The sequence below is a fragment of the Cuculus canorus genome, chromosome 1 (genome assembly GCF_017976375.1).
Source record: "Cuculus canorus isolate bCucCan1 chromosome 1, bCucCan1.pri, whole genome shotgun sequence".
NCBI classification, from domain to species: Eukaryota; Metazoa; Chordata; class Aves; order Cuculiformes; family Cuculidae; genus Cuculus; species Cuculus canorus.
The window spans coordinates 207098962-207113086 of NC_071401.1; the positions used below are offsets into that span (position 1 = coordinate 207098962).

Consider the following 14125-nt stretch of genomic DNA (forward strand, 5'->3'; position numbering starts at 1 on the left):
TTAGAAGAGACCTTTAAGATCGTATACTTCCAACCTCCCTGCCACAGGCAGAGACAACTTCCACTGGATGGAATTGCTTAAAGCCCCATCCAACCTGGCCTGGAACATCTCCAGGGATGGGGCAGCTATGATTTCTCTGGGCAACCTGTGCCAGTCCCAGGTGGTAGAAGGAAATGGGGCTATTTATCCACTTTTTTTCTGCTTAAACGTTCATTTATCCCCTCACTCCTGAAGCACATCCAACTTTGGGCCATGCAATTCCACGTTTTCCACAGAGGAACAACCCCTCTGCTTCTCTGGGTGGGACAGGGCACTTTTTAACACTCTGGAGAAAATCCTATCTACAAGGGGTGATGGAGCAATCCCACTGCCCAGTGGCTGCTGCCATGAAGTGGGGCCTGGAGTCACCCCAGGAGAAGCATGAGTGGCAGTGAGGAGAGGGATGAGACCAAGGAAGGAAGGGAGACACCAATATAATGGCCAGAGGATAAGGAGATGAGGGAAGGGGCCAGAAGGGTTAAAGAAAGATGGGGGAAGGCCCTGAGGGAAGAGAAGAGCCAAAGAAAGCCAAAGGAAGGGGCTGAGAGACATATCCCTCCCCACCTTGACGCTGCTGAAGAGGGCAGAAGGGGAACAACCCCTGGGGGAAGGGGTTGACGGGCTGGGGCTGAGGGACAGAGAAAAGGGACAGAGTGAAGTGTCAGAGGGAAGGGTCTGAGGGACAGAGAAAAGGCGCAGAGGGACAGACGTCAGAAACAGAAGGCCCATCCCAGGGCGGTGGAAGGAGGGCGGGGCGGGCGCCGCGCTGACCCCACGGGAAGAGGAAAAGCCGCAGCCGCCACGCTTTCTTTCCGGTTCAGTTTTCACTTTCTGTTTTTTTTTCCGCTCCCCCCCAAGTCCTGTCCCTCGCCTTCCACGCCCTTTCCACTTCCTGGGGCCGGCGGATGGCGGGGACACAGGCAGCCTAAGCCCGCCGGCCCCGGGAATCGAACCGGGGTACCTGCCGAGGGAGCGGCCGGCCCTGCCATGGGCGAGAGGAGCCACCGGGGTGAGCGGGGAAGGGGGGAGGGGGGGCGGGGGGAGAGGGGCTGGGGGGGGGGCGAGAAGAAGGGGGAGAGAGGGAGCGGAGTGGGAGAGGAGAGTCGGGGCATCACCGGGGTGTAGAGGCATGGAAGTGTAGAATCGGGGCATCGCCACACTGTAGAGTCATAGCATCGTAGGATCCTAACAAGACGGCATTGTCGAATCATAGAATCGTGGCATCATTGAATGGTAGAGTCATAGAATCGTCGAATCAGAGCATCACCAGACTGTAGAGTCATGGGATCGTAGAATCAGAGCATCAGCAAATTGTGCAGTCATGGGATTGTAGAATCATAGAATCACAGAATCACATAGACTCATAAAATCATAGAATAGTTTGGGTTGGAAGGGACCTTAAATATCATTCAGTTCCAACCCCCCCTTGCAGTAGGCAGGGTCACCTCCCACTGGATGAGGCTGCCCAAGGCCCCATCCAACCTGGCTTTGAGCATCTCCAGGGATGGGGCAGCCACAACTTCCCTGGACAACCTGTTCTAGGGCCTCACCACTCTCATGATGAAAAAATTCTTCCTAATGTCTACACTATATCTGCCCCTCTCCAGTTTGTACCCATTCCCGCTCATCCTGTTGACACAAAGAAACTTATACTTAATCGTTTTATTTAACCATTAAGGCAGGTACACTTTATACAGCGCTGGAGAAGACTTGTAATTTGTCCTCAGAGTGCTTCTAGCAAAGAGTCATTTTAGAGAACTTTATATATACAGAATTGTTTTCATATTCATATTTTTCCCCCGAAATGACAAGCACACTTCATTCCTGGAACATCATTGCATATCCAGGGTGAGTGAGATCAGTCCCACCCAGAGTTGTTAAGGTGTGGCCATATCTGAGTGGTCAGTCTCAACAAAGGTGATAACATAAGGGTCGTTATCATTATCTTCGTTGTTAATCTTGTTTTTTTCACATTGCAGTTGGCATTCCATCCCACCATTTACAAATCACCATTTCACTATCACCACAAGTCTTTGTGAATAGCCCCTCTACAGCTTTCCTGTAGCCCCTTCAGGTACTGGAAGGTCGCTATAAGGTCTCCTCTGAGCCTTCTCTTCTCCAGGCTGAACAAGCCCAACTCTCTCAGTGTGTCCTCGTAGGGAAGGTACTCCAGCCCTCTGATCATCTCTGTAGCCTCCTCTGGACCCATTCCAACAGCTCCATCTCCTTCTTATGTTGAGAATTGCAGAAGTGGACAGAGTATTCCAGATGATGTCTCACAAGAGAGGAATAGAGGGGCAGAATCACTTCCCTCGCCCTGCTGGCCATGCTTTTGATGCAGCCCAGGATACGGTTGGCCTTCTGAGTGGTGAGCGCACATTGCTGACTCATGTCGAGCTGCCCATCAACCAGCACCCCAAGTCCTTCTCTGCAGGGCTGCTCTCAATCGCATCATCCCCCACTGTGTACTGAAAATGGGGATTGCCCCGACCCAGGTGCAGGACCTTACACTTGGCCTTGTTGAACCTCCTGGGGTTCTCAGAGGCCCACTTCTCCAGTCTGTCCAGGTCCCTCTGGATGACATCCTATCCTTCTGGTGTGGCAAATACACCACTCAGGTTGGATGAGGCCTTGGGCAGCCTGATATAGTGGGAGGTGTCCCTGCCTGTGGGAGGGGGTTTGAAACTATAGGATCTTTAAGGTCCCTTCCAACTCAAACTATTCTATGATTCTACGGGGCATCCACAACTTCCGTGGAGAACCTGTTCCAATGCCTCACCTCCCTCACTGGGAAGAATTTCTTCCTAATGTCCAATTCCCCCTTCCAATTTAAAACCATTCCCCTTCATCCCATTGCCCCAGGCCCTTGTAAAAAGTCCCTCCCCAGCTTTCCTGTAGCCCCCCTATCCTGTGGTTTTGTCTGGAAAATGACTGGTGTGCCCTTGAACGGATTTGTTCTGTAGAGTGTGTTTTCAAGAAAATATCTGATTTCACAGAAATCACTGTTTTCCAATCAGAGAAATCGTTCTGTCAGAGAGTTCCCTATCTGCTCTGATCAGAAGTGCTAGGTACTTGCCTATGACACAAGACTGTGTTACTCAGCTCTGAAACTAGTTTTACATACTAGTTTGTTCTAATTTTAGTGTTCCTCTTAAGCTGGTGGTTTTGGTGGTAGCAGAGCTGGCTTAAGTGTTCCCCTAACCGAGCTGGCAAAATGCACTCTCAGCCCAGAAGGCCAACCGTGTCCTGGGTTTTATCAAAAGAAGCGTGGCCAGCAGGGTGAGGGAGGGGATCCTGCCCCTCTGCTCTGCTCTTGTGAGACCCCAGCTGGAGTCCTGTGTCCAGTTATGGAATCCTCAGCACTGGAAAGAGATGGAACTGTTGCAATGGGTCTAGAGGAAGCCATGGAGATGATGTGAGGGCTGGAGCACCTCTGCTATGTGGCCAGGCTGAGAGAGTTGGGGTTGTTCAGCCTGGAGAAGAGAAGGCTCCACAGAAACCTTAGAGCAGCTTCCAGTACTGAAAGGGGCTCCAGGAAAGCTGGGGAGGATCCTTTTATCAGGGAGTGCGGGGACAGAACGAGGGGGAATGGTTTTAAGCTGAGTGTGGGGAGATTGAGATGAGATCTGAGGATGAAATGTTGTCCTGTGAGGGTGTTGAGGTCCTGGCACAGGTTGTCCAGAGAAGTCATGGCTGCCCCATTCCTGGAGGTGTTCAAGGCCAGGTTGTATGGGGCTTTGAGCAGCCTGATCCAGTGGGAGGTGTCCCTGGCCATGTCAGGGGTTTGGAACAGGATGGGCTTTAATGTCCCTTCCAACCCAACCCATTCCATGATTCTGATTCTGTGTTGGTCATTCTGATGTCTGCCCTGGGGATTTACTTGGTTAGAATCACTTTGAGACAAGAAAGTGAAATGTTTATATTTGGTAAATGCTGTTTTTGCACAGTTTGGCTTTTTTTTTGTGGTTTTTTTTTGCTGGTGAAATCACTACCCACAGTTCTGGTGGGGCATTTGGAGTCAGTGCATGTATGGGGATTTTAGAACTTGGCTGTGGTTCTGTTTTTATTAGAGACTCTAAGTGTGTCTTGGTAATTTTCACAGCAAAAGGATCCAAAGAGAGCATGTGGTTAGAGCTCTGTTGCCGTATGGGGCACAACGAGAGAAAAAGAGTAGGAAAGTTAGCGCTGAAAGGAGAACATCTGTAGTGAGAGAAAAAGTCACGCGACAAACCACGCCTGAAGTTTTCAGACTTGCTCGAAGCCATCTTTATTGATGATCTGGATGAGGGGATTGAGTGCACCCTTTGTAAGTTGACAGATGACACTGAACTGGGAGAAAGCGATGATCTGCTCGAGGGTAGGGAGGTACTTCAGAGGGATCTGAACAGGCTGGATCCATGGGCTGTGACCAATGAGATTAGGTTCAACAAGGCCAAGTGTTGAGTCCTGCCCTTGCGACACAACAACCCCATGCAGCGCTCCTGGCTTGGGGAAGCGTGATTGGAAAGCTGCCTGGAGGAGAAGGCCCTTGGGGTGCTGATTGACAATGGGTAAACATGAGCCAGCAGTGGCCCAGGTGGACAAGAAGGCCAATGGCATCTTGGCCTTCATCAGAAAGAGCGTGGCCAGCAGGTCCAGGGAAGTGATCGTTCCCCAGGGCTCAGCACTGGTGAGGCCACACCTCGAAGTCTGGGTTCGGTTTTGGGCACTCACTCCAAGAAGGACATTGAGGGGCTGGAGCGTGTCCTGAGAAGGGCAACAGAGGTGGTGAAGGGTCTGGAGAACAAGCCTTATGAGAGGTTGCTGAGGGACCTGGGATTGTTTAGCCTGGAGAAATGGAGGCTGAGGGGAGACCTCATCACTGTCTACAACTCCCTGAAAGGAGGTTGTAGTGAGGTTGATGTTGATCTCTTCTCCCAAGTTACAGGTGATAGGATGAGAGGAAATGGCCTCAAGTTGCCTCAGGGCAGGTTCATGTTAGAAATCAGGAAAAATTTCTTCACTACAAGGGTTCCCAGGCATTGGCAGAGGCTGCCCAGCGAGGTGGTGGAGTCCCCATCCTGGAGGTGTTTAAAAGACAGGGAGATGAGGCGCTCAGGGATCTGGTTTAGTAGTGGACGCGTACAGTTGGACTTGATTATCTCAAAGATCTTCTCCAACCAAGCAATTCTATGATCCTATGGAAGTCAAAAGGAGTCAATAACCAGCAGTCTGGTGGAACACAGCTGTGGGATTTCAGGCAGGAGAACTCTTTGCCCACTTTTTCCAGATGAAAACAAATTGTTTCTTTCTGTTTCCCCAAATGAGGGAGCTCTGCCTTGGGCACGTTGGTTTTTATACCATTACTGTTGCTCTCACAAGGCTGCCTCTGTGTCAGGAGACCCTGGACATTGCTGTAGTGTGTGTGGTCACCTTGGTGGCATGTGGAACGGCAGCATGTGGAACAGCCCCAGCGCTGATTTTTTGGGGTTATGGGAGGCAGTAGATGAACTTCAGCTCATGTGATGGCAAGGAAGGGCTGGATGTTGTTCTGCGGGCTCTGTGTGGTTGATTGGGTTTCAACAGGTGGGTTTTGATGTAGTGTCTGTGCGAGGGAACCTCAAAACATAACCTAGCGAAGGCAAACCTGGCAGCAGCAGGGTTTTTAGTTTGTTGAGCAAGACTCTACAGTTCTCCTGCAAGGTCAAAGCTTGTCAAGTCTGGCTGTCATAGGTCATCAAGCTGCTGTAGTAGTATGGAGAATCACTTGACTGGGTGGGTTTGCAAAGAAAGAGTTGTCTGTAGTTGTCTCGGTGCTAAAACGCCTGTGCTGGTGCTGGGTGTGGGAAGAGTCAGTGCAGATGCCTACAAGTGAGTGAATCCACAGGTGGCAACCCTGTAATAGGTGATAGGAGAAGGGAGCTGTGGCAGGACAGAGCTTTGAGGAGCATTTGCTGAGCCAAAAGGCAGCAAGGAAAGGAAAACGAAGAAAATGAAACAACGAAGGAAAACTAATAAGCACATCCTCAGTTACATGAGTGGCTGAAAGGAATATGAGGGAAGAGGGAGGTGGTCGAGTCGCCTTCCCTGGAGGTGTTTAAGGAACGGGTGGATTAAGTGCTTAGGGACATGGTTTAGGGAGTGTTGGGAATGGTTGGACTCGATGATCCAGTGGGTCCTTTCCAACCTGGTGATTCTGTGATTCTGTGATACCAAATCAAAGGAATGTTACCTGGAAGGTTCTCAGGTGGAGAACTACTCCAAACAGGGTTTTCAACAAGAGCAGAGCAGAGCAGATGTGGCATGAGGACCCCCACCTCCCTGCAAACTGTCCAAAGGCTGCATCACCTTCCAGGGGGAAAATATCTCCCTCTCATCCAGTCTGAACCACCAACTTAGAGAATAATAGAACCACAGAATGCTTTGGGTTGGAAGGGACCTTAAAGCCCATCCAGTTCCAACCTCTTCCCATGGGCAGGGATGCGTTCCACTGGATCAGGCAGCTCAAGGCCCCATCTAATGTGGCCCTCTCTGGGGAGGTCTTAGAGCAACCTTCTAGTACCTGAAGGGGCTACAGGAAAGCTGGGGAGGGACTTTTTTCAAGGGCCTGGAGCAAAAGGATAAGGGGGAATGGCTTTAAATTGGAAGGGAGAAGATTTGGATTAGACGTTAGAAAGAAATTCTTCCTGATGAGGGTGGTGAGGCATTGGCAAAGGTTGCCCAGAGAAGCTCTGGCTGCCGCATCCCTGGAGGTGTTCAAGGCCAGGCTGGATGGGGCTTTGAGCAACCTGATCCAGTGGGAGTTGTCCCTGCCCATGGCAAGGGGTTGGAACTGGATGAGCTTTAAGGTCCCTTCCCACACAAACCCATTCCATGATTCTGATTCTATGGAAATCAAGGCATTGGATTAGAGTAAAATGAATCCTAGTGGCCATCAAACAGGTGATGCAAACCCTTAAAGGCTGAGATTTGTCCCTTCAAATCTATCTGAGGGTGAGTCCAAATCCTTGAAGTCTATGATATGGAGACCCAAGTTGGATGGGGATTTGAGCGGTCTGATCCAGTGGGAGGTGTCCCTGCCCATGGCAGGGGGGTTGGAACTGGATGGGCTTTGAGGTCCCTTCCAACCCAAACCATTCTATGATTCCATGCTGTGTGTGGTAGTCACTCATCCAAACTGCTCACAGGGCAATGGACACTTTCACTTTTACTTCTTGTTCGGGCACTTTCACTTTCACCTCCTCCTTGCATTCTGCACAGAGACTGGCAAGGGCCCTCTGCTCCGGCAAAGGAAATGCGTTTTGCATGTGTTTCCATGAGCCCAGACTCTTCCTTAGGGTGGGAACAGATCTGAAGGAGCCTCTGGAAGCTGGAAGGGGAGATGAGGGTCACAGAAAGCTGCTGGGCTTGGTGCTACACTTTGTGATTGTTTCATCTCCAGTATTTATGTATGACTACAGCAATTTTTTTTTCCTTTTTGGACTTTCATTTTGACGCTGCAGCTGAACTTGCGAGGAGGAACAAAGCTTGAATCTTCGCCTGCAGAACTGCTGAGTTTGTTGCATTTCCAAGAGGTTTGCGGGCTTTTTCTTTAAAGCCTTTAGCTTCTACCTCTGAAAGGATCTGAATATGAAATCACAGGATGGTTTACGTTGGAGGGGACCTTAAAGCCTATCCAGTTCCAAGCCCCTGCCATGGGCAGGGACACCTCCCACTGGATCAGGCTGCTCAAAGCCTCATCCAACTTGGCCTGGAACACCTCCAGGGATGGGACAGCCACGACTTCCCTGGGCAGCTTGTGCCAGGGCCTCACCACCTTCACAGGAAAACATTTCATCCTAAGATCTCATCTCAATCTCCCAGCATTCAGCTTTAAAACCTTTCCCTCTCGTCCTATCCCTGGACTCCCTGATTAAGAGCCCTCCTCCAGCTTTCCTGGAGCCCCTTTCAGTACTAGAAGGCTGCTGGAGATCTCCCTGGAGCCTTCTTTTCTCCAGGCTGAACAACCCCAACTCTCTCAGCTTGTCCTTGTATGAGAGGTGCTTCAAGCCCTCAGATCATCTTCGTGGCCTCCTCTGGACTCATTCCAACATCTCCATGTCCTTTCTGCACTGAGGACTCCAGAACTGAACACGGGGCTCCAGCTGGGTTCTCAGACTAGAAGGGTGCAATCACCTGCACAAAAGATCCCAGAGCAAGGTTGAGAGAAGCAAAAGTAATTTTAAAGACTTCCCTTTTGGTGCCCCAATTTCCATTCCCAACTGCCCTCTATATGCTTTTCTTACAGATGTTTTATACAGTATCCCCCCCTAGTTTTTGCCTTTACAGGCTTTGTTTCCATTTCTGTGTTAAGCCCTGGACTGGCTGAACTGGCTCAGGGCAGCGTAGCTAAATGAGCTTAATACACGCAATTGGAACTGTTATTTTTCCTGTTCCTTACATTAGCTCAAATTTTAGCCTTAAGCAATTTGAGAACAAGATTTATGATCTTATAGCAGCCTTCCAGTACGGAAAGGGGTTCTGGGAAAGCTGGGAAAGGGCTCTTGATCAGGGAGTGCAGGGATAGGACGAGGGGGAATGGTTTTCAGCTGAAAAGGTGGCGATAGAGATGAGATCTTAGGAAGAAATTTTTTCCTGTGAGGGTGGTGAGGGCCCAGGTTGCCCAGAGAAGTCATGGCTGCCTCATCCCTGGAGGTGTTCAAGGCCTGGTTGGATGGGGCTTTGAGCAACCTGATCCAGTGGGAGGTGTCCCTGCCTGTGGCAAGGGGGTTGGAACTGGATGGGCTTTGAGGTCCCCTCCAACCCAAGCCATTCTGTGATTTGATGATGTGGGGAATGATTCTGTATTTACTTTCCTTCTTTTTAATTGATGAGGGGGAAAGAAAAAATGGTTAAAATATAACCTTTAAAAATAGGATTCAGAGACCCTGCAGGTTGCAGCGTAACAACTGATGCTATCTTCTCATCCCCAAAGGAATGTGGATCTCTTAGAGGTTAAAAGAAGAGCTTCTGTGTTCCCAAAAAATTCAGTGAGGTTTCTTAGGGAGTGGTGCACAAAACTTGTTCCTTGGGTGTGGTTTGGCAGGTCTTCCCTTGTTGATGACTGCTTTATTTTCTAAAGTTTATGAGTCTGAAAGGGTTCATCTCTTCTATGTGTCTGTGGTACAGACTCAGCTTGAGATTTCCAATCTCGTAGCTCATGAATCATGGAATGGTTTGAGTTGGAAGGGACCTTAAAGCCCAGCCAGTTCCATCCCTCCTGCCATGGTCAGGGACACCTCCCACTGGATCAGGTTGCTCAAAGCCCCATCCAACCTGGCCTTGAACACCTCCAGGGATGGGGCAGCCACTACTTCTCTGGGCAACCTGGGATAGAGCCTCACCACCCTTATAATGAAGAATTTCTTCCTAATGTCTAATCTAAATCTTCCCCCTTTCAATTAAAGCCATTCCCCCTTATCCTATCACTATGTGCATTTGTAAAAGGTCTCTCCCCAGCTTTCCTGTAGCTCCTTCAGGTCCTGGAAGCTGCTCAAAGGTCTCCCCAGAGCCTTCTTTTCTCCAGGCTGAACAACCCCAACTCTTTCAGCCTGTCCTCATAGCAGAGGTGCTCCAGCCTTTAGATAATCTTTGTGGCCTCCTTTGGACCTGTTCCAACAGTTCCATATCCTTCTGTTGGGGATTCCAGAACCGGACATAGGACTCCAGCTGGGGTCTCATGAGAGCAGAGCAGAGGGGCAGAATCCCATCTCTCAACCTGTTGTAAAACGTTTATTTAGCTGAAGAATCAGGGCTCAATTAAAATAAGATTAAAATTATAGCTTATGTATATTGTATTTAGCATTTGATATATATTGTGTTTAGCATTTAATTTTGTTGATCTTTATAGTTAAGTATGTGCAGACTTTGTGTCTGTCTCTGCAGACAGTGACGGTTTTCTCACAAACCACATATAACCTTCACAAGTATATGGTATTAGGGAGTGCTTAGAAAGTATGTACTAACAACCTTATCCGAGCAGAGCCTACGCTTTTACTAACAACCTTATCTGAACACAGCCTACATTTGTGAAGGCCAGAAGCATACCAAGGGTAGTCAAGTGAAGATAAGGAAACGCTGGTGTCCACACAAATGATGAGACAATCCTCAAATACATATGCATGAAGAAATGATGTAATCTGTTGAATATACATTAGATTGCAAAACACTTAAGGGTTAAATTGCGGACACGCCGAGATCGTCTTGGAATCTGATTTGGGTGTGCATACCCCTGGTTTCTGGGGCCTTGAAATAAAGTACCACATATAACCTTCCTGGAATGGTTATGTGTTTGTCTCTACGCTAACAAGCCCACTGACCGCAGTGTCACCATGAGTAACGTAGGGTTTTGATTGTGCAGCAGAGACAGCCCAGTGTGATAAACGGGCAATGCAAAAATCTTTTATCAATTCAAACTAAAGTTTATTATGAAAAATTTATTACGAGGTATTAAATTTTTGCAAAGCAAGGAAGCAGCGCTGGGTGCTTGGCTGAGGCTCAGTCACATCAGCCAGAGATGCACCCGGTCCAGGCTTCCCTCCCCTTTTATATACTTTCACGAAAACCGTTACATTTTGGCACAAAAGCAGTTAACAATAAGGCCCATCCGTCCCCCCCTCAGCCCAGGCGATGGGCAGAGGAAGAGGGGAAGAAGGAGGGTGAGCACTGCCCCTCCACTGAACCCCGCACCACAGGCAAGCTGGCATCCCCAAAGAAAGACATTTTGGATCTCCATCCCTCCTCAAGCCAAAAATGCCAATAGCCTATTCAATTTCCCTCTCCTAATATCTGATCTAATTTTTGGCTTGAGGTTGGAACTGTTAATCCACTTTTCTTTCCACCGTTTTTCTATATTGAAATTGAACCCATCCCGTGTCTGAACTAAAGCATGAACAATCTGCTAAATTTTAAACAATCATTAATGTTTTATCTTTCCCTCCTTCACAGTCCATCATGAGGGTTTTTAGGGGTAGCATTACATGTCCTTATTTGGCATAGTTTACTGGTGAAAAGCCAACGATTCTTCCCCATTTTTCACACCGGCATTCCCAGTGTTTCGATGTAGCTGCTTTATATTTGATATTTGGATTTTAACACCTGCAAGAGCACCAATACTGTAGGGTTTTCCTTTGTTTCTGCAGCCATATTTAATGTCTCAGCTTCATGGTGGGACACCGTTGGGAAGTGTTTTACTAGAATGCTTTCCTTCAGAGAATTTGGGCTTTGAGAAGGCCCTGCCCATGGAGGCTTTAAATCATGGAGTAGGTTGGGTTGGAAGGGTCCTCAGAAGCCATCCAGTTCCAACCTGCTGCCATGAGCAGGGACACCTCCCACTGGATGAGTTTGCTCAAAGTTCCCTCCAGCCTGGCCTTGAACACCTCCAGGGTGGTGTTTGAAGGGCTTGCTCTCACAGTATTCAAAACCTTGTTCACTCCAGACCTGAAAATCTTTATGGAGAAACATGCACAGAGATTTTCCCTGTGTGCAGACATCATCTCACGCACCCTAAAAGAGGAATAACTTCTTAGCACAGGAGAAAACTCTGACCTGCTCAAAGTTATTTTACCACCAGGCTAGCAGTTGCTAATGTCATCTTTCGTTTGTTTCTGTTGCAAAGGAAGAACATTATGGGCTCATTGGCCAACAAGGAACTGGGATTCCTCCTGCATGAGGGCAGTTGGAATTGCAAACAAAGACTTCATGGTTGCATGGCTGCAGAGGAGCTGCTGCTCCCAATAGGAGCCAGGGAACCGCTCTACTGAGATCTGAGCTTGTTAAATGAAGCCCACTCAGCTGCCACCCACCTCTGATGAGGTCCCATCCTCACCTGGGGATGCCCAGATTAAACATTTGCACCGTTTTTTTGCTCTCTTCAGGTTTTCATCTGGAATCGGAAGAGTCAAGTTCCCTTTTACAGACAGCAGTTTCGGTGCTGCAGCGCTCGTATTTGGACTCTGCCTCTCAGGACAGTTTTCAGTACAGCCAAGCAGTTTTGGTGGAAAATGATGTTTTTCTAAGTGAGGTAAGGCTGCTTGGGGATCAGGGAGTTATGGCAGCTCAAGAAGGGGCGCCACTGTACTTGGCACTGGTGAGGCTGCACCTCAAATACTGTGTTCAGTTCTGGGCCCCTCACTACAAGAAGGATGTTGAGGCTCTGGAGCGTTTCCAGAGAAGAGCAACGAAGCTGGTGAGGGGGCTGGAGAACAAGTCTTACAAGGAGCGGCTGAGGGACCTGAGGTTGTTTAGCCTGGAGAAGAGGAGGCTGAGGGGAGACCTTATTGCTTTCTACAACTTTCTGAAGGGAGGTTGTAGTGAGTTGGGTGTTGATCTCTTCTTCCAAGTGACAGGTGATAGGGCGAGAGGAAATGGCCTCAAGTTGCTCCAGGGAAGGTTCAAACTGGATATCAGGAAAAAATTTTTCTCATAAAGGGCCATCGGGTACTGCCAGAGGCTGCCCAGGGAGGTGGTGGAGTCCCCATTCCTGGAGGTATTTAAAAGACAGGTAGATGAGGTACTCAAGGACATGGTTTAGTGGCAGATAGGAATAGTTGGACCCGATGATCTAAGAGGTCTTTTCCCACCTAGTGATTCTATGATTCTGTTTCTCTGGGAGCTGCAGGTGTCTGGAAATGTTCCTGACTGAAAGGAGCCTTTGCTTTCTTGCCCTTCTTTCTTCCCAGTCTCATCCGGAACAAAAGGTCCATTTAGGCACTGTTTCCAAACATTCAGATCCTGGAGGAGGCCTTGGGGGCAGGTTGAAATCCTGGTTTGATACCTAGCTGGAGAGTTTTGATGTTATCAGCACTCCTGCTGACTCACAGCCAGATGGATTTCCCTGTGGTATTTCGTCTGTCTGTCCTCACACCTGAGCAGGCACCAGTTTTAACCCTTTTTCCCGTTCTCCAACTGACTGGAATGTGAGGAAACCACTTTTAAAATGCCTTCATCCCTACAGTCCCATTGGCATGGAAGACAGGCTTTTTCCTCTGGGGATGGAAGATGACCAGTCTGCTTGTTGTCATGAATGAAATAGCGCTTAGATATTTTGGCTGCCTAAACCTGGGAGAGTCACTGTGGGTCTGGATGAAAAAAAAATGGGGAAGAAGGTATCAGTTAGAATCATAGGATGGTTTGGGTTGGAAGATCATCCAGTTCCAACCCCCCTCATTTGTTCATTTGACTGTGAGCTTTAAAGCCAAAATAAGCAAAAGTAGCTATGAGATGAGTTGTTTTCTTGGCTTCTAGCCCTGTTTTTAAAATCCAATCTTTCTACAACTTCTTTTATTAAAGCCCCGAAGCATCTTGGTCTCAGACCCACCTCTGTTGGCTCCTGTCATGTTCTCCCTGTCTGCACAGAGAATGTGCTCTACTTTAATTATCATAGAATCATTGAATGGTTTGTGTGGGAAGGGAACTTAAAGCCCAGCCAGTTCCATCCCTCCTGCCATGGGCAGGGATACCTCCCACTGGACTAGGCTGCTCAAAGCTCCATCCAACCTGGCCTTGAACACCTCCAGGGAGGGGGCAGCCATGACTTCCCTAGGCAGCCTGGGCCAAGAAGAATTTCTTCCTAATGTCTAATCCAAGTTTTCTCCCTTCCAATTTAAAGCCATTCCCCCTCGTCCTATCACTCCAGGCCTTTGTAAACTAAGGCCCTCCTCATCTTTCCTGTAGCCAATTCAGGTACTAGAAGGCCACTCTAAGGTCTCCCTGGAGCCTTCTCTTCTCTAGACTGAACAACCCCAACTCTCTCAGCCTGTCCTCATAGCAGAGGTGCTCCAGCCCTTGCATCATTATCAGACAATAGAAATTGGAGTAATCTGTTACTTGGCTGTACCCTCTGAGCTGTCTCCAGACTTACTTGGTCAATGGAGAGAGAAAAAGAGAGGTGCCTCCACACATCTCCCCTTCTGTAAGCATCTTCTCCATGGCTAGGATATTTGTCTTCTGATGGCTGTGGTCGGCTGCTATATGGGATGCTCCACCAGTGCAGAAGGTGCTCAGTGAAACAAAATCCCCAGTAGGTCATGATGTGTGGCAAGAGGGGCAAGGTGGAATGAGGCTGGAA

At 48.7% G+C, this 14125-nt stretch overlaps 1 protein-coding gene across 5 annotated transcripts in view; it reads left to right on the plus strand.

Annotated features, from left to right (window-relative positions):
• The first annotated feature begins 869 nt into the window (after window positions 1–869).
• TASOR2 (transcription activation suppressor family member 2) overlaps window positions 870–14125 on the plus strand; it is a 51225-nt gene continuing 37969 nt past the window's right edge. For all 5 annotated transcript variants that reach the window (XM_054057063.1, XM_054057074.1, XM_054057085.1 and 2 more), the window contains exons 1-2: window positions 870–1048; window positions 11934–12079. In XM_054057063.1, coding sequence (XP_053913038.1) covers window positions 1027–1048; window positions 11934–12079 — 168 coding nt within the window. In that variant the 5' untranslated portion in view covers window positions 870–1026. The remainder of the gene's footprint in view (window positions 1049–11933; window positions 12080–14125) is intronic.